Source organism: Poecile atricapillus, chromosome 3 (genome assembly GCF_030490865.1).
Source record: "Poecile atricapillus isolate bPoeAtr1 chromosome 3, bPoeAtr1.hap1, whole genome shotgun sequence".
Lineage (NCBI taxonomy): Eukaryota > Metazoa > Chordata > Aves > Passeriformes > Paridae > Poecile > Poecile atricapillus.
In genome coordinates, this window is record NC_081251.1 from 13,981,141 (window position 1) to 14,001,248 (window position 20,108).

The 20,108-nt window shown below is 42.4% G+C and overlaps 1 protein-coding gene across 1 annotated transcript in view; it reads right to left on the bottom strand.

The window, feature by feature from the left end:
* TRIB2 (tribbles pseudokinase 2) overlaps nucleotides 1-20,108 on the bottom strand; it is a 20,806-nt gene continuing 698 nt past the window's right edge. The window contains exons 2-4 of the mRNA XM_058835081.1: nucleotides 19,452-19,870; nucleotides 15,160-15,452; nucleotides 1-2,363 (exon numbers count right to left, since the gene is read on the bottom strand). Of these exons, the coding sequence (XP_058691064.1) occupies nucleotides 1,895-2,363; nucleotides 15,160-15,452; nucleotides 19,452-19,721 (1,032 nt within the window). The 5' untranslated portion in view covers nucleotides 19,722-19,870 and the 3' untranslated portion in view covers nucleotides 1-1,894. The remainder of the gene's footprint in view (nucleotides 2,364-15,159; nucleotides 15,453-19,451; nucleotides 19,871-20,108) is intronic.

Consider the following 20,108-nt stretch of genomic DNA (forward strand, 5'->3'; position numbering starts at 1 on the left):
TTTAGTTAAATATGCACAATTTTATTTATTGAAGAGATTAGGACAAAAACATTAAACCAAATACATGACAAAGCACCAGAGGCAGTAAAACCCCACCATGCACATCACCAATCTTTCCTCCTATAAGGTACTTATAAAATAAAAAAATGTCCTTCTTGACACAGCACCATCTTCAGAGTGTAAAAACATTACTCCTTTATATTCTTAGTTACCAAAATAGAACCAAGGCAGGTCAGCTGCAGCTAGCTTTGTCTCTTGATAAAGAACTGTGAAACATCCTCTTGAGAGTGGGACCATAACTTTCCTGCAAGGCAGGCAAATAGCATCCATACGTCAAATGCCAAGTAGCTGTACGCACATGCCACATACTATAATTAAGCACAAATTCAAGTAACATTTACATACTACAGAGTCCACATGTACCTACCCAAAAAACATGACCACTTCACAAAACGTATACAGGCAGTAATATCAGAACAACTGAGGTACTGGAAACACAAATATTTATGCCAAGAGATTTCAATATCATACAGCAATATAAAAGCAGTAATAAAAACATTTGCCAGTCTAAATCAAATAAAGCTATCTAGGAAAAAAAAAAATAAAGAAGCTAAATAAAAAGTTATTTAGGGACAGAAATACCTGAACAGAAAAGAAGTGTGTTAACTACAGCATGTAACATGTCATCCCAAGTCAACCCGTAATTGAAGTACTGGCTTAATACATCACTACTGTGACATTTTCTTCAATAAATAGAATAAGTCTTGACAATACAAAAGGTGCATATTACTGTGTATGTTTCAAGAGGAATATCTGTAATATAAATGTTCAGCTTATTAATACCCTCTTATTTCTTAGTCTGGACATAAGCAAAAATGAAAACCAAACAATTCTTTTCCCAAGTTTAAAGGAATTCAAAGAAAAAACCCACAATACTCTTCCTCAACAATAAAGAGCCCTCTATTTACACATGGGCTAGTCAGTAAAGAAGAGATTGGTATTCAGATGAAGACACTGTTAAGGGCTTTCTGCCCTCTCTCGTCATATACGTGCAGCATGGCAGATATGGAAGCCAGTATCTCATATCTTTAAAAAAAAAAAAATTATACAGTTTTCTTCTTTTCTTTTTTTCTTCCCTATTATAGCAGTAATTCATCTGGAAGTTCGAATTATAATAGCTTCCTGCAACAAACCATTTGACACAAAACAGAACAGCCTGTTAAATGACAGTTACTTCCCCTTAAGGGAACAAAGCATTAAAATGTCATTTCCTGACAAGAATATTAAGTAGTTTATTTAGAAGAAATGACTTGAAAATAGCTATCAAGAGACATGAACTGAAATTTTGCTTGTTTTTAGCACCCACTTTTCATGTCCGTCTTTGTGCATCTAATTTTTTTCTTGTATTAATCCCATTAATTATTAGACATCTGATTAAAAAAGTTAGCCAATTGTATTTTCCCTGAATAATGGCTGAAGTTAAATATCTAACAGTGCGATGCCAAGATGTGAGCTGAGGCAAAAAAGTTTCTATTTGTTGTGAGTTACCACTGTTTTTAATGGAACAGAAACAGGAGTGATACAGCTGCACCAGAATTGGCATGTGCAGTCTCCTTGGCTCCAAAAAGGTGAGAAGCTACAATTGCTCCATGCTGCCTTTTCTCCTCCAAATCAATCTAACCTGATAGCAAGCTCTCCCCGCCCCCCCCAATCTGTCCCCATGCTACATTTGTTATATTAGCTCCTTGTGGAGGTTCCTTCTCAATCCGAGGACCTCTGAGTGTCTTTTGCTACCAAGCTAGGCTGATGCAGGATGTGATTGAACGCGGTCAGGAAGGGCTCCTTCATGTGTCCATCTCCAGGTTGTGTACCTTCTGAACACCAGTCTTTGTGCTCAGTTAAAGAATGGGTCCAAGTCTTCTTCCATGTTGACATCAGGCACCAGCTGATCTGATACTTCCTTAGCACCATATCCTGAATTCGATACATTAAAATCTGTAGAAAACCACGGATGGTCCAGAATTTCCTGGGAAGTCAGCCTTTCTGATGGCTCTCGACGCAGTATGCTACGTATGAGGCATTTTGCCTTAGGGGATAGAGTTTCTGGAATGTTAAACTGCCCTCTACGGATCTTGCTGAAGAGGGAACTAGGCTCAATGTCATGGAAAGGATAGCGTCCAACTAGCATGGTATAAAGCATGACACCTAGACTCCATACGTCCGCTGCTTTGCCAGAGTAGCTGCCATTTGTGTTCAAGATCTCTGGACTCACATAGGCTGGGCATCCATGCTTATCAGAAAGAGAGTCATCATTTCCTCTTAAAATATAAGCATCTTCTAGGCTTTCCAATTTCACTCTAGTCCTGCGGGAGGGAAAAAAAAAAAGAACACTATCAAGGTAAGTAAAATCAAACACAAATTCTGGCTGCTGCAATTACATGGTCATAATAGTCATACTCTGCCAAAATCTGACAACTGCAGAAGTGCATCAGTTTAAAATCCTACTCACAGCAGCTGTTACAGATAAATTGGTATTGTCTCTTACATACTGGTTAGAGATATTAGAGACATATAGGGAACACTGCCACACATACAGCTACAAGATTTCAAATACAGTCATGTCCACTAAATTCATTAGTAAGTTTATCTCTTAAAAATAGAGAAGGAACTACCATATCCATGCTTTTGGTTAATTTTACACAGACATGATTTCCAAAAAGGGACATAAACCTCAAGACATTTTCTGAGCTGGATGCATTCTAACCTACCCCATGTAGGATTCATGCCCAAATACAAACCCAGTTCTAATGACACAAGGTTATTTTGACACCTTCATGCTGGCAAAGCCACTCTGTACACCTGTAATTCCATGAGGCTTAACAGTAATGAAATGGTCACTCTGATCCGGAACAACCCCTCCGACCAACCAACATCTTCCTTTACCCCAGCAATTTTAAGAGAAATTAAGAATGAGCACTTTTAACAGATTTCAGTCTTCCCAAATAGACTTTTGGGTGAGGGAGATCAGGTGAGCTGAAGACCAAGATTAACAGCAAGCTTATCTACCCAGCTGAGCTGGAGGAGCTCCTCACACTGGAATGAACAGAGAAGCTGGCAAAGGACTTGCAGAGATGACAGGGATGCCTTATCTAGATTGCAAACCCCTGCTGCCTGCAAAGCACTGTGAACTTGTCACTGTGCTGCAGTAATTATCTCTGCAAGAGAATTTTCTTTCCTTATGGATATCACATAGGAGCAGAAAAAATGATGCAGAGCTGCTTGTCATAGCACAAGATGAACATAACCTTTCTTTCCTTTCTCACTGCTAGGCTTTGTATCTATATTTTAAAAATATATCCCTGTTGGAGGCATCCAAAGGATTACCAAGTACCTTTTACTATTTCCCAGAAAAGGATGGGTTTGAGAATAGAGTCACTACAGTGCAACTGGGCTTGTCCAGTGCCTTGGGATGGCAGAGTGACCTAGCAGTAGTGCAGATTTTCCTTTCAACAATTTGGGATCATAACTTAACTTGGGTATTACTGCCCTCATTCCTCAACCCCACAGGTCTGTTATGATCACTCTTAGCCCTGTGTCATGGCCCTGTTCCCATACCACAGACATTTACAGGCAGGGACTGATCTCCATCCCAGAAGGCAAAACTTGCGTCTCTTGACTAAAGCACGTAATTTAACAGGCATTAAAATAGACAAGGAGAGCCTTGTTTCTTAAATGTTTACTGAAGACAACATTGACTGAGCTTGAGCTGTGACATCTGGGCCAGCTCTGGCTTAGACTTAGTTCCAGGGCAGTTCAGCCCTATCTTTTTTGAACCAACAGAAGAGCCTTTTACTCCATGGAGTACTCCAGAGGCAACGGTGCCATAAACTTTCATGACACTTGGACCTTTTCAACAGCTAAATACGTTTACTAGCAGAGGTGAAAGCCCCTCTGGCAACATGCCCCAAATGAGGAAGTCATAAATACAGAATTCCGAATACCTGGCTCCCAAGCACAGTGTGTCAGGGCAACTTCTTCTCTCCTGAAACAGGACAGTGTTTGCTCCTCCAGTTCAGGGCTAATGTGCTTTGCTCAAGACACCTGCTTCCTCATTAATTACCACTGCCATCCTAACAGTACTTCTGGCCATGGATGACTCCCTCATTAGCACTCAAATAATACTATACAGCAGCAATGCACCACACAGGAAGCGGGCTGCAAGGAAAAACTTAACTACAATTACCAAGACCACAGAAATTTCCCTCTGTACACAAAGCAGAGGGTCCACAACAGGAGAGTGACTTTAGGAGAGTCCTTTCACAGTGCTCAGCTTTGACACATTCCTGCACCTGCACAGCAGAGGAAGAGAAGCAAGGAGAAACGCCCAGAGGAAAAAAACATGCCAAAGAGGGCAGAGAACAGAGAAGAGGAAATGAAAGGGAAGGCAGGGACATGAGTTGTGGTTCCATTTGCATTGCCCACCTCAGTTTTTCCATAGAAAAGCATGTGTAGCAATAAAACAGTGGGGCCAGATACTCAAACATGCATTAAGTCACTGAACTGCCAGACAGGAAAGCATCGACTCACTCCTGCTAACTAACAGAAGCAGAACACACACACAGGGAGTGGGGCAGAGCAGGCTATTTATAAACAACTTCCAGGAGGGAATTCACCCCCACAAGCACTCGCCTGCCATCCCAGTGTCAACAACACAGGGAAATGTTGTTTACTTTCCTATCCTATTTTACATTTCTGGGAGTTGCCAAAGACTTTGGAAAAACAGTTCAATAAGAAGCTTTTATATTACATAAAATTATTGGAATTCCCTAATCTCTCATTTCCTACAATGGACGCAGTACAAAACCACAGAGAACAGACTGAAAGGTGCATCAAAAAGTCCTATTTTTTTCCAAAAGAAAGAATTTCTTGATAATAAAAAAGAACCATCACACAAAAGCCATATCCTCATCTTGCTTTCCTCGCAAGGTGCTGCAGCCTCCACACAAAACAGAGGGTTTTGTTTAAGCAAGCAAATGGAACAACAGCTGGCCCTTATCTCCCTGCTCCTCTGTAAGCTATGGGCAAATGAAAACACTCAACCCAGGTTTTTCATCCTGCTGAGCTGACAGGCTTTGAGGAAACAAAAGGTCCCAAATTAAACAAAAACACAACCTTCAGTCCTCTTCCTCCTGATCAGCCCCCAAACCCTCAGCCAGAGCCTCCCTTGTGTGCAAGGTGCAGGTGGTGAAATGGCTCCCCCACAAACAGGCAGCGCTCCCGCGGCACCGGGCACGCGTTTCCCCGGCAGGCTGCAGGGCCTGCGTGCCCTGAGCACACACCGCCAGCTGCACCGCCTCAGCAGGGCTTTTCTCCCCTCCCAGCTACACACAGGCACCGCCCGGGTGTTCCCGGTTCCATCTCCAGCTCCGGTGTCTTCGCAGAACACAACAACACAGGTTTTCTCTCCGCGCAGCCAGGAGAGCACAGGAGGACGGGAAGGGCTGTCTGATGTGACACAGCCGGCAGCAGAAGGAGCTCACAGGGTGGTTCTGCCAGCGCCCCTCACCACCAGCCAGGACTGGGGCTGGGTGAGCCAGTGCAGCCCATTTTCAGTGACAGATTATCTCACCCACCTCAGCCTCAGCCAGTGGGTACCGCGCAGGTGTGCGCAGCAACTCTCACTCCCCTTTTAACAGTCATTTCACATCTTTTCAGGCAATCAAAAAGGAGCAGCCTGGCTCAGAAGCTGCTATTTCCCAATGCACAGCACCCCATCTCTGTGAGAAACAGCTTCCAGCTCTTCTGGTCTTACCTTAGTCTGCATTTCAAGCATTAGCTGAAAGAGCTGCCCTTTCTGCAATACAGTGAGGATTTTGGGTTTGGTTTTTGAGGTTTTTTTGGGAGGGGGACAGCAGGCAGGGAGTATGGAGGGGAATGGGAAAAAGGGGATTCAAAGTCTAAATACAGAGAAATGCAGAGACATGCTGAATGAGAAGCAATCTCTCCCCCACATGCCTCTCTCAGAAAACACTGAGATCAAATACCCAGGAAAAGGAATAAAAGCCAACGACAACAAACAGACCCTGAAAACTACAAGTTGATTTTGAGAATACAGAACCTCCACAGAAAAGGGTGGGGAGTGCATCCAACTGCAGATTAACTGGACAACCCAAAATTTGACATTTGTTAAGGCAAAGGACAGGAAAAGTCAAACATGAAGGTGTGAAATCACAATCAACTTTCAAGCGCCTCCCATCACAGAGAAGAAAAAGGACAAACAAAACCAGCTCTCTAAAAACCTCTCATTCTTTAAATAATTAACTCACTTGAGTCAACTAAAGATCCCCACAAAAGAAAAAAGTTTTCCAAAAGCACCAGCATTTGAGCTTGACGAACAGTTGCAACAAAATTAATCCCCAAAGTTCAAATGCAAGCTACTGCCACAGCTGGACCAGAATCACTTTGTACACACACTGAAGGGCAACAAAGACTTTTGCCAACCCTTACGTAATTACAATACATAATTTCAAGTTTTAATGCAGACCCCAAATAAGCACTTGGAAAAAGACCATTATGCATCTATCAGATCATTGATAAAACACTGCATTAGTTTAATGCATTAAAAAAAATACAACACTGAATCACGGCTATTTAAAAAGGGGAAGCTATTCTGCCTATGAATGCTTTCCCATTACTGGTGAATGAAACCACAGAAGTGCAATCAGAGGGCAGCAGCAGCACTCGGACGGGAAATGCGTCTTTGTCCCCATAGAAACCGTCAGGGAAACCCATGAAAAACAATACCACTCAGTTTCTTATCAATATGCCATTCATTACTTGACTGCATTCAGACTTTGCTCTTCAGTAATGTAACAAAACATAATCAATTAAACGTCTTCCAGAAGATTCTCCAATGCAACCTTCTGAGTTAGCACTCACCTCTGCCTTTGTTGCTCATTCCATACTTTTTTCCAACAGATTCACATTATTCTTCCCTGCAGAGCTTTGGGACTACCAGCAAATTGCTATCCTGCCTTTTGACCCTGAAACCAGGCTGTAAGAATCCAACATTCACACTTACTTTCCAGAAGCAAACAATTTCCATACAAAATCAGTGGAATTATTCAGAGGGCTCTAAACTATTAAGGCAGGATAAAAAAAAAAAAACAAAACAACAAACTTTAACATTTAAAGTAGAGATAACAACTGATAATAGTCTGAGTGTTTCAGAAGAAAATATCTTCACTGCAGTGGATAAGCAGTCAGTAGTAAAGGAGCCTGCACCTGAATCAATGAAAGCATCTGCCTCTAGTCTGTACCCAAAGCCATCTGCATGAGAAATAATACCTGAACAACAGCTGAGCTAACATTCCCATTTTGGGAACACTAACTGCAGACCAGACCCACAATTTTTGCGCAGCAACACTCCCCGAATGATAGTCAAATCAGCTGCTTTGGGAAGAGACAGAAGGAGCCATCCTGCTACGGACACTCCAGATAGACCATCCAATTGTTACTTAGGCTGGGTCAAATTAGAAGATCCAGGTTTACAGATTGTATGCAGCAGACTCTGGAGATCAGGAAACAAATATATTTGCCATCTCAATTGCCATTTTTTTAATACAATTGCAGGTAAACATAAAATGGCAATTTCTAAAAGTTCTTCACAATATTCCTTCAACAGTAAGAACTAAAAGCACTCAAGCAATGTTATCTCATCTTTCAATATTACTCTGACTGAGGCCAGGAAAGCCCTTCCCTAGGTAGAGGCACTCAAGCCACTGACTGCCCAGTGGACCAGGGATTGCTCCTAGGTGGCCAGTAATTCACAGGTCACTTAATCGAGGTCAGTTGCTCACCCCCATCATAAAGACGAGAAGAGCAAGCATGCAATTAAGAATCACAAGGAGGCAAAAAAAAAATAAAAAAAATAAATAAAAGGGAAGCTCCATACTGTAAGCAGTTATCTTTTGCTAATCGATTTTTATTTTTTTTTAAACTAAGGGAATCTCTCCTAAATAATGCAGAAGTAGGCTGCCATCAGGGAGCCAGTGAGACAGGGAAGGCAGTAGCAAAACCCCGGGTAGATGATTTGCAGCTTTGGTGCAAAGACTCGTTCTGAACTCACAACTACCCAATCCCCTTGGGGGCAGAGGGGCACACAGGAGCAGGGGGAAATGTTATGCCATCAATTTAACTCCTGCTCCCTTCACCAATAGATCCCTTTCCAGTCTGTAACAGCACAGAGCACGGGTATTCACCACACAACATCCTACACAACTTCAGGGAAGAAAAAAAACAAACCCTGCACAAAGGCTGTTAGACAGTCTCTTGCATAATGAAACAGGCTCAAGGATATGTTTATAAAGACAACTGGGACTTGCAGGCAGCACAGGTTTACAGGATGAACCTTGTTCCTAAGGGAAGATTCCTTCACTGGCACTTCCGCACAATAAGGAAGCCTCTAAATACTGCATCTCCCCCACCCTTCCTCTGCAGGGATGCTAACAGCACAGTCAGCCCTGCCTGCACCCTCCCTGACGTGCAGTACCAGCTTTTAACTTGTTTTAAGGGGCTCTGGGGTTTTTTCCTTCAGAATTCCACTTAAAAATGCTCTGACTCACCCCCAGGAAGGGCTGGTGCCCCAAAGACCTCAGCTTTAAAAACTCCAATAGGATTGCTGGGAACAGCCTGTCCTATATGCCATATACTTTGTTTCTTCCATGCCCTTAATGCCTTAGGACAAAACACGTTCCCCAGAAGGTTGGTAGAGTTGGTAGGCAGCGATGCATGTGTTGGAGTGCTGTGAGATCCAATGCAGACCCTTCCACAGAGGAGTCTGGTGGAAGCTCAGACCTTCCACAGACATACAACACCCCGGGATATCCATTTTTTTATAAGAACCTGGTTCAGGGCAGCTACTTCACCACCCCACTTTTATCTTGCTAGATCACATTGAAGATCAGAGTTTTAAAAGGCTGTGCTGCCAACAACATACTGTGCTCCCAATCTTTTCTAGGTCTTTTGATACAAGGTATGATGAAGCTCTACAGAGAAAGAAGACCACAATTTTATTTTTTTAACATAATTGCATGTTGTGAAAACAGCCCCGCACTTTCTGAGCCTATGATGGGTGCTCAGCACTAAGGCAGAGTCATGCTATTATTTCACAACCTTACTGAAAACCTTTTGCTTAAATGTCTGCAATCCTGTCTCCAAGCAATACACATCTACCAAAAAAGCAGGTGCTCAAGTCTAAATATGCCCCAGGTTGGCTCCTGTTTACAATCTCCACCTTTCCCCTCCCTCCCAAGCCTGAAGTAATCTCCCAGTGTGATAATAAGGACAATTAGAAGAGAAGGCAGCAGAAGAATTTCACTCTGACAATCTACTGCAGCTGTGGCTAGTTGGGCTCCTGCCTCCCTTTCTCACCCCCAGAGCTGACATCCATAGATATCCTCAGTCTCCACTCATAATTCAACGTGACCATTTTGAAGCAAGTCTATGGATGGAGATTTTCAGGTCTTCAAAAGGACCAGCTGTTGAACTGAATTTGAGATGTCCTAAGACACATCCCAAGGACTACAAAGCACCTTTCATTAGAGAGATCATTCCCATGATGGGCATCTCAGGAGAGGCACCACCCATGACTGGCATGACAGCCAACACATACCACTGCATCCTGCCTGAATGGGGAGAGTGAAGAAGACAAGGCCCTACTATGAACCACAGACAGTCCAGGGGTAAAACCTCCTGCAAACTCCAGCACTGGGTACAACAGCAAAGGTTCTTGACACTCATGTTCTCACTGAAAGGCCCTGAGCTGACCCAAGGTCCATTTGAGTTCCCATTATCATCCCAGGGCCAGACAGCAGCCAAATCTTCCCTGGCTTTTGAATTAATTTATAACCTTTGGCACAACAATTAACCTGTATGACTATCTACGCCCTCAGGGAGAGATTTGTGCACTTCACAGGGCGGGTGTGATGTTCGCCACCTGCAGACAGCCTCTCTCTTCCCTCCTGCTGGGAAGGGCACCTAGTAGGAAACAAATTCAGTGTTGCTCCCAGGAACAGGGTGAGATACACAGATTTAGTAAACAAACCACATAAAGGCAAAGGGGGCACGAACCCTTCAGTGAAAAACAGTTGTGCAACCACTTAATCTTCTACCCTAAGCCTCACAGCAGATTTGCTGTCCATTGAGAAATTCTCCTTCCTCCCATATTCTAAGAATAATAATTTCTGGTTTAAAATCTGACATGTGATTCTCCACTATTGAAGAACTCGTACTCTTTGGCCCTTTTGTTTGCTTTTCTTCCACTTCAGGACTCTCTTTCTAGAACTTAGGGAAAGCATTAACTTATATGTTCTCTATGTTTCTAAGGGAAACAGCAAATTCTAACACATTGATAAAGCAGCAGCTGACCACACTGTAATCTGACAAATGCTGGGGAGAAAAGCTTGCTACTAATGATAGGAAAATGACAGGCCTACATGCAAAAAGGTTGGTATATGCATTTGTATTTTTTGTGGGATCAGGTTTGTATCATGAGAATTGCAAACAACAAAACTAGGTCATGTTAAAGCATCATCCACGCAAAGCTGAGAAATTTAAGAGAAAAAAATATTCTGAGAGCACCAAGTAAATACGTTATGCTAACACAAGCTTTCTAAATTAGTGTATTGTACTGGCTGCATTCCCCTGGCATAGAGCAAAAAGTGTCAAATCCTGTTTATTTTTATTGAATCACACCTGCCTCATATTTACTCAAAGAATAGAGGAAAATTACAATATCTAAATACCAAAATTATTTTAATTTTCCCTTCAACAAGTATGATGAATGTACAAGGTCTTTAAGCTTTGAATATTACGACAGCTAATATTTTAATATAATTAAAGGCTTAAAAACACACTAAAGAAATTAATAATTCCTTGACAGCAGAAATGTTCTTGTATTAAGCAAACCATTGAAACAACCAACACAGAAATGCTTCATTTAATTCTGAGATCTTTCAGATGGCTCTTTCTCAAAGCATCTGCTATGTATCAGACTGATGAACTGCTTTATTAGCGATATACTGTGTATAGCACTATTTTTAGCACAACCCAAAAAAACCCAGCCTGTTCTGCAACATCATTATGGGACACCAGCTAGGAGAAGGGCATGGTTCTTCTGCCCAAGGGCCTACTATGAGGCTGTACATGGAAAACGGTAAATACCATGCCATGAACACAGATAAAACACTCAAAAGCAAGAGCCTCACAATATCAACACCAACCTGGCTTAATACCCAGGATAAAAAACATTTAACAACATGGATGGAAGCAGAAAACATACAAGGATATGTTTTATTGTAGGTCATCCACTGTTTTGGATTCAAGTTTCATCCTGAAGTGTAAGGACACAGTTTTTGAAGTGTTCAAGTATCTTAGAGGTATTTTAGAAAGTCTGTTGAGACTCAGCATGGCAAGTCAGCTTTGTTTTCCATATTTTCAGTGTTCTGGGAGCCACTGCACTTATTTAATAGATGTGCTGCTGCTTGCTAACTCAGTCTTACAAAACATTTCCAGCCATGTTGTAATGTCTTAGAACTTCTGCTTCATCAAAATTAGCTGCAGGTTTATGGAGTTTAACTCTGAAATTTCAGTACTACAAGACTGGCTATTTCACCCATAGTTTACAAAGGGATCCACAGACACACCCCCCCCAAAAGCCACAACTGCGCTACTTTTTATACAAAACAAAAACCCCATGCAGCAAGAGCACACATCACTTTCATGGAATGCAATTTACCCTATCTTCAAACTTCCTAGAGTTTAGAATTTAAAGAAACTATGAGTTACCTTGAAACACAGATAAATTGTTTCTGTTTGTTTCCACAGTGGAATTCTGAGTTTCATTTCAAGTGCTGAACTAACTACAGGCGATAGTGTAAAACATGGTCAGTCTGTCATGGATTTAGCAGATTAAGAGAACACCTCTAGTACAATTAGGACCCCTACAAAATGCTCAGTGCTACCAGTCTACAACAATACTTTATTCCACCTTCTTACCTCCCAGTTCATTAGAAACATCTCAAGGCACTGTGACTTGCAACATGCTAATAATATGCACTTTTAGGGGGGACATCGAGTTGAAGCAAAGAGCACTTGTGGTGCTGCTAGATGAGGAGCCCAAATCTTTGCAAACTTCAGCTGTAATTTAGATAATGGGAACAGGGTAGAAAAGTCTTTCAATACTGTATGCACTCACTTGCAAAACTTCAGGAGCTCTGTTTTTCTATTGAACTACCAGGATCTCATTAGGATCAATGAAAAACAATGTACTAAGAAATGCTTTAAAATTGATTTTCTTTTTTTAAACAAATGGAACTACTTCCATATAACCTTCACATTCTCTCTGGCTCCTCCAGTCTGGCAGCTCTCAGCTAACAGCAGACAAGAATCTTACTAAGAAAAAAAAAATAAAAAATAAAAAAAAGCACCGAGTTTTCCATTCATGTGTTGCCTGCATGCTGTATTTCCCATCTTTTCTTCTACCAAAATAAAAGCCATGAGAGTCTTCAAGAAGAGGAAGTTGCAAAGCGGTAGGTACTTAAAATGAACTGCAGAAAAACAGCCTTGAAGAAATAGGAAAAGAACTACTAAGAAAGAGCTCCACTGAAGAGCAGGTGACACACAGCAGCAGAATTCACACACGTTTCTCAAAACATCATTTTTATCTCTTCTCTCCCTCTTTGGTTCATTGTGAGCACCAGAGAGCAAGGGATGGTGCAGCACCCATCTGCCAGGCACTGCTGCTGACGGCAGCTCCTCAAGGACTGCTCAGCACACACAATCCTCAGCAGCAGCCTCAGACACACGGGAGCTCCGAGGGGTGCAGACAGCACACCGACACCTCTGTGAACTCAGGAGGACCAGGAAGATTTTTCATTTCTAAATATAGCAGCAGACTGAAAGTGATGACTGATTACAGTATGATGAGCAGAGGATGTGAAAAAGGCAGTCACTGCTGTTTGGTTCTATTTCTATCTCACATTATTTCATCTCTGTTTATTTAGCAGAGGGAGGATTACAATACCTTCCTACTTACAAACCAACATTACATCCAGAAGAAAACCGCATTATGATTATCTTAAAAATAACCAGCAAGTCCTATTTGACCTTTAAAGTGAATTATTGTATAACTAGAAGACAATGCTCAAAACCGAGTACCAGTGTCATTTCACAGACAACAGCTAAGTTAAAAACATTCATAAAAGCCAACACTGCTATTACAGTACACACCACTTTTCTTGGGTGGCTGAAGCATTTGGCCCTGTGCCTCCTATGTTGCATTCAGTTCCTAGTAAGCAGCAGGGTAGGAGTTCAGCAGCATTCAGCACAGGCCTACATCTGCTCCCACTGCACTGCTCTGAGCTCATCTGCCTTCCCTTGGAGGAGCTCTTCCAAGTTCTGCTCTTCATGCAAAACCACACATGTTTATATATATCCCCAGGAAAAAAAAAAAAATCCACTTTAACATCAGGACATTATCAGCTACAACAGAGAGCAATCCCTCTCTCAACTATTTTGCACAAGTTTCCTTCTTATCTGCATCAGAGGTTCTACAATGGTGCTTAATTATTAAACTGGGAGTAAAAGTTGTGGAAGTACAGTTTATATCTACCTGCTCTGCAATTCTGTGTGAATGGACATTAAGCTCATTTAATTTTAGGCTTTTTTATTTGAAAAAGATGAGAAGGCAATTGGACCTTGGGGCTACAGTAAAAAATGCTTTGCAGATAATCATCTGAACTGAATTAATAAGTGAAAATATTATTTTTCAGTGTGTAAATAGATTGAAAGGAGAAGCCTATTTTGCAAAACTTAGCTTGCATTAAAATTTGAGTAGAGACTATTTAAACGTGCTAGATGGTCATCTTTATGATGTCATTTTTATTTTAAGACCAGGAACTTTTCTTTCCTGAATGAATTGTGTATTAGTTTTTTTCTTATTTTTAGATCACCAACTTCCTGAGCCTGTGGAGAACTTAGAGAATTTGGCTGTTGCATGTAACTCCCCCGAATAAAATTGATATGCACTGGTTATTTTTAACAGAACTCTCCAGAACATCCATTTCACTCTGCAGCAGTTTGAAGAAGTTTCAGACAATTTTTAGCAGTTAATTAAAAGGGAAAAACATCTCTCCATCCTCTACTACGACAGGAAGAAGCACAAAGGCAGGCTCTGCTCCCATTTAGATTTTTGGGGGTTTTTCAATGGTCATCTTCCAATTTAATCACTCTGTGAAAACCTGGCATTATTCTCACAGTATTTATTGCTCTGATACCTTATGTGGAAGTTGCAAATAAATTCATCATTCAAGACAAGAAGACTAATAAACACAATGTAAGAGATAGGAAATGTCCACTGTTATAAAGCGCAGCTATTGCTCCATATCAGAAAGAGCACTTCAACAATATACCCAGAGCATCCAGTGCTATTGCTTTCCCTGTCTTCCCATACTCTTTTCCCAAATCATTTACATAGGAGGGTGTATAGGGAAGAGATATTATTAAAAAAAAATAAAACAGTAGTTCCCCAAGTACTACAGCAGCTGATACTACAAACAACACCCCCAGTGCAAGGCAGTTTTAGTCTTAGTAGGATTAGTGACCACATAATTCTCTTACAAGCAGCCTCCAGACCCTTCCAGCATGGAAAACAAGATGTCCTTAGAACAGTTCTATATAAAACACCTGACTGTTTTTCCTCTTTACACCTCCTCTCTGGAATGAGCCATTTCAGTCCCCAGTCCTCTTTAACATACTAGATCCTCTTTTAGCACCAGCAGCCTTTATGAGGGTGCAGCCCTTACACCAGACACCCTTTCAGAGCTTTCCTGCAGGAGATGTCTCCCCATTAGGAATGAGGAAATTTGTCTAGGTAGAGATGCAGAGGCCAAGCACCGATGCAAATAGTGCTCTATACTTACTTTACTCCAAAACCTAAGCCAGAAGGTAAAATGGCACATCCATCCCATGATCAGGTTGCAGAGGAAAATAAAGTGCACTACAAACAAATGGTACAGTGACAAGAAAGGGTACAATGTCCTGCAACTCCAACTATCTGACCTCAGGCACCCCCCGCCATAAAGTGAGGGAAACTCTTACCTTTCTTCATCCTTGAAAATAAACTTTCGCAGCTTGAGATCTCGCAGTACCAGTCCACCATCATGGCAGTGTGCAACAGCTGAAGCTATTTGATAGAAGAGTTTGGCTGCCTCCTCTTCTTTAAGCTTCTTGCAGGTACGAACAAACGAATGCATGTCCCCATAGCTCCTTTCAAAGAACACATATGCTTTTGTCTCCCCAAGAATTATTTCAGTAATTTGGTTGATATTTTTATGTGCAGGCAGACAAAAACATGGTGCTAATAACTCCTGGTAGCAGCCAATATCAAACACCTGCAGGAACAATGACAGTAAAGCCAGGTTAGAGACAAGAAGAACAGTGAAGTCATGGTAGATCTGATTCTGCTAACAAAACCATCTCTAAGTATAATTTATGCTGCTGCTGAAAGCTGCCCCAGTGTAAACAGGACGTCACAAACTCACAGCACTGAGGACAAGACAAAGCAGACTGTACAACCCCACACAGAAGACACACATAACCTTGACAGGAAAGGCTAGTCCTCAAAACTGGTAGCAAGCATAGTTATATTAGCTAACACCTAATCAAATCTAGAATGCAATCTAAATTAAGCTGTGAGGACCAGTGATGTATAAGGACAGTACTCAGAAGGAAGCATGTTTCTTTCCTATTTTCCATCTAAATAAACTCATAAAAAATACAGCCAGTAGCTTTGTACTGAGAGAAGCTGTCACATTAAATCCACCCTGATACACATGCCTGCCTCTTTTGATTTTATTAACCCATTAAAGCCTTAAGGATTTTCAGGCTTAAAGTATCATCTATTGCTATTCCTATTTACTTCCTGCCTTTCTTTCATCTCTGAAAAACAGCAAAGTCACTTTCACTTTCCAAGTCTCAGTTCCACAATGGCTGTTTATAAGATCAGAAGGACAACCCGGGAAATAGCTCTGCCTGTTGGAGCACAGACAAACACCCTTCAAAAGGCAAAGACAAAACCACCCTGAACACTCTGCATTTCAATCAAGTGCTCCATTAAAAGCAAAGTGTCCCTTTACTACTAAGTATGTTATCACTGATCTTATGAATGAGCTGTAAGAACTAAAAAAGCTGCTGGGAAACCCAAATATAAAAAGTTACTATAATCTAGTGATGACGAATGAATCAGTATTTGAGTCAATTGAGAAAAGACCACATTACAAGAAAATGAAAGACTTCATTGAGAACAACAGAAGTCAGTGTGTTAAAAGAGACTATGAGCAATGTATTGATAGGAGTTATTCTTATTTTTAATTATACCTGCTGCAGAGGATTGCAAAGCAAGTATCAGCATTTCCACCAGCATAAAAATTCGATTAATATGTAACTTACTTGTGAGTGTTTTGTTACTTTGGTAAAAAGAATTTAAGGTAGTCATGGGTCCTTTGAACTAAATATAAAAATGAAGAACTGGTCTAATTCTCTAACCACTGTTTTCAACTGCAATTGGTCTTTTCCTTTCTGTATTCTAGCATTTATGTTCCGATAGCGGGTATTTGTACCCTCTCTGAGAAGCAAGTATCTCCCTGCTTTCTCTCAAGCTTTAAAAACCTTTAAAAATTGAGTGAGGAAGATACAGTTCAATTTACCTGAGGCTTCAAAACCTGCATCATTTAATGCTTCACAGCACAATCTTAATAAACTGCTTCCACAGAAGAGGACCCAAATCCCAAGAAACTGGGACATCCCCTCTTCATGGACCTCCTTTTCCCCTCACCCCATACCTGTGCTGCCTTATCCCGACACAGGGAAAAACAACCTTAAAGGCAGACTGCCAAACAGACCCAGCACATTTTACGGGGGGAGGATTAGCACCGAGGCATTCTGGTGACATGGTGCACCAGGGAAGCAGAACCAGGGCAGGGAGGGGGTGTTGCTAAAATCCCTGGTGTGCAATTCATTCCAGAAGAGAATTCATTGACATTTGGATCTCAAAACTTGTAACTACTACATTGTAAGTGAACGGCTCTTTTACAAAGCAGCTGCTATAAAATAAAATTTAAGCAGGAATATTCATGTAGCTCAAACCCTCATGTGAAAAAGCATCTTTCCAGAATTCTCTCCTAAACCAGATTATCATAATGTAAATAAGTTACATTTTGTGGTTCTCAGACTATGTTAAATAAGTAGTTCTGGATATGTACCAGTACTGTGTTTGAAAGGGGGTAGATAGGAAGTACTATCATACTGCTACACTGTCAAATACCTTCTATAAAGGGCTTCTTTGTATTCAAGCTTTTAAAGATCCCTGGCCTCAATTCAGCAAATGTCCAATAAGCTGCAGTTTGATTTAGGTCTCGCTGGGAATTGGAAGTGAGAAGTTACCATTGTTTGGATGCCACAGAGCCTTGAAGCAAATAACGGCATCTGTACAGTCAGTGGGTGCAGCCAAATGAATCTTGAGAATCATCAGTATGTGTCTGTTATCCAACCCAACATTTCTGCAAGCAATCTCTAAGAGCATCTTCAGTAAGGCACCAGAGCACCTCTCTTTGCCGGAAGGCTACTTGACAAATAGTAGTCATGATACTGCAGGCATTTTAAAGCACACATTAAATTAAGCCGAGTTCAGGACTGGCAACTGCATACTCACAAACTAGCAATCCAGGCTAAGATTGTATTTTTGGAGCAGAGCTAGTAGTGCCTCGCACGTATGGAAAAACTGATACTATTCAAATGTCAGGATCAGCTCAAAAACATACAGCTTAAATGGAAGGGGAAAAAAAAAAAAACCAACCAGCCCAGTCTTTGTGAGCTGCAGTTATACTGTTCATAGTGTTATCAAAACAGTGCCTTAATCCTGCAAACCAAACAGGAAACAAAGAAGCGCATAGCCCCCGCTTTACCACTTGCTATGCAAGTTCACCTAGAATTTCATGCAGAGCAGCAGCTTTGTGAGATCTGTTTATTTCACTAAAAGATGCCAATGTCCTAGAGTGCAGCACTGTACTACTGCATCGAGCTGGGCTTTCATTCTCGAAATTCTCAGGTTCTGTTTCAGTTTAGTGACAAAGCATCCAGTTCAGCATGCAATTTTAGTTCTTTGCAAAGCCATAGGCCTTGTTTCCCCTAAATAATCACATGAAGTCCTAGGCTGCCTTAACATCAGGTTTTATATCTCAATCAGTAAGTATATTTAAACTGCCCTCTGAACCCCAATCTTCACAAATAGCAAGGAGGAGCAATTATTTTCAATTCTCTGCTACAGCCTAGCCCATAACTTTTTATGAATCAAGTATGAGAAAGTATGGAACAGTCAGCAACACCATTAATAATCCCTGGAATACTAGTAAACTATAATATATCTACTTTTCCATCTAGAAGTTTGCCAAATGGCATTAATTCTGTGTTTTGGGAATAACACAAACACTGCAGCATGTGCTGCAAGGTTGCAATTTGCTACGTAGTTATAGAAACTACTTCTGGGTACTGTTTCAGTTTGCTGGACATAAGTCTGTCTAACTACAGACAATAAGAATCACTGTTTGGGAACAAAGGATAATATTCCCTCAGCTCAAAAAGACAAAAACACCCCTCCACAGATGTTCACACGTGGGTTTCTTTTTCCCCACAGCTCACCTTTTAATAGTAGGAACAAACTGGGAGGAGGCAGAGAAAAGCCGGCAGGCTACAAAGAGTGGGAAAGCTATTTTGTCTGCACTTCTAAAAACCGTAGGTGTGCAGGTTTTATTCTTGCTCAGTTGGGCAATGGGGGAGGATGCTGTTTGCAAACAACCTCCACCGTGAGGGAGCTCAGGCTGATTAATTAGATGTGGTTCTTCTTTTTTTTTAAATCACTTTTAAGACAAAGCTGATGGCAATCTGCCCCCACCCCCTCCTCTCCATCCTCTTCCGTACCCCAACGCACAGATAGAATTGGGGGCAGCAAAAACCGAGTAAAGTCAGCAGGTCCCAACACCTTAAAATTAGCTGGGGATTCCCTACTCCATTTTGAAAAGTGAAGTGCGGGGAAGATGAGGCTTTCTCCTGGTCTGAACTCACGTTAAAACCTACTTCAAGAACGGCTCTTTCCAGAACAATATCCCCCTGCCAATAGAAGGCAGACCTGGCTCCGGGCCACCGCTATAACGTGGCCATTGTCTGGAGAGAGGGAAAAGTTACGGGATTCGCCTATAATCCTGTCTCCCTGCCTTTTGTTTCTCCACTGTTCAATAAATGAGGTACGCGGCCGTGCTCGCCCTCCTGCAAGACACGGGAAACCCAGACGCGACAGGGGAGAACCCGAGGAGGAGGAGAACAAGGAGAAGCATTACCTTGCAAACCAGCTCCTCGCCGCTGTGCAGATGTACGGCTCGGAAAACGTGGTCTCCCTCGAGAGGCTCCAACAATAAGTATTTCCCGATGCAAGAAACGCAATGCGACAAGTTCGGGGTCTCCGGCGGGCTCGGCGAGCCTAGATTCGGGCTAAAACTCTGGCTTGGCTCGATGGACCGTATGGACGAGAGCTCTTCAAAATCCTGGGTTTTATTCCGCGGTCTCCCATATCGTGCTATCGTGATAGGGGTTGACCTTTGTATGTTCATGAGTATGGAGAAGACCAGCCGAGACGCTGCACCGGAGCCCTGGCGTGGAGCGCGGTCCCTCGCCCGTCCAGCTGCGGCTGCCTTTGTGTGGCGGGGGGGGCGGGAGCGGGAGCGCGGCGGCGGCGGGCGACCAGCCTCAGCGCCGCGTCCTGGGCACAGGGAGAGAGCGCTCAGCCCGCGGCCCTTTGTTCCCGCCGCCGGCCGGGCGCGCAGCGGCGCGGAGCAGCGCGGTGCCGGGGCAGCGGCGCCCGGTGCCGGGGAGCCGAGGAGCGGGCGGCGGCGCGGCCGGGGCTGGGCGGCCGCCGCTCCCGCGGGGCGCGCAGCGCGGGCGGCAACAAAAGATCGGTAACGCGGTGTGCGCAGCGGGACCGTCCTTCCGCTCCCCTA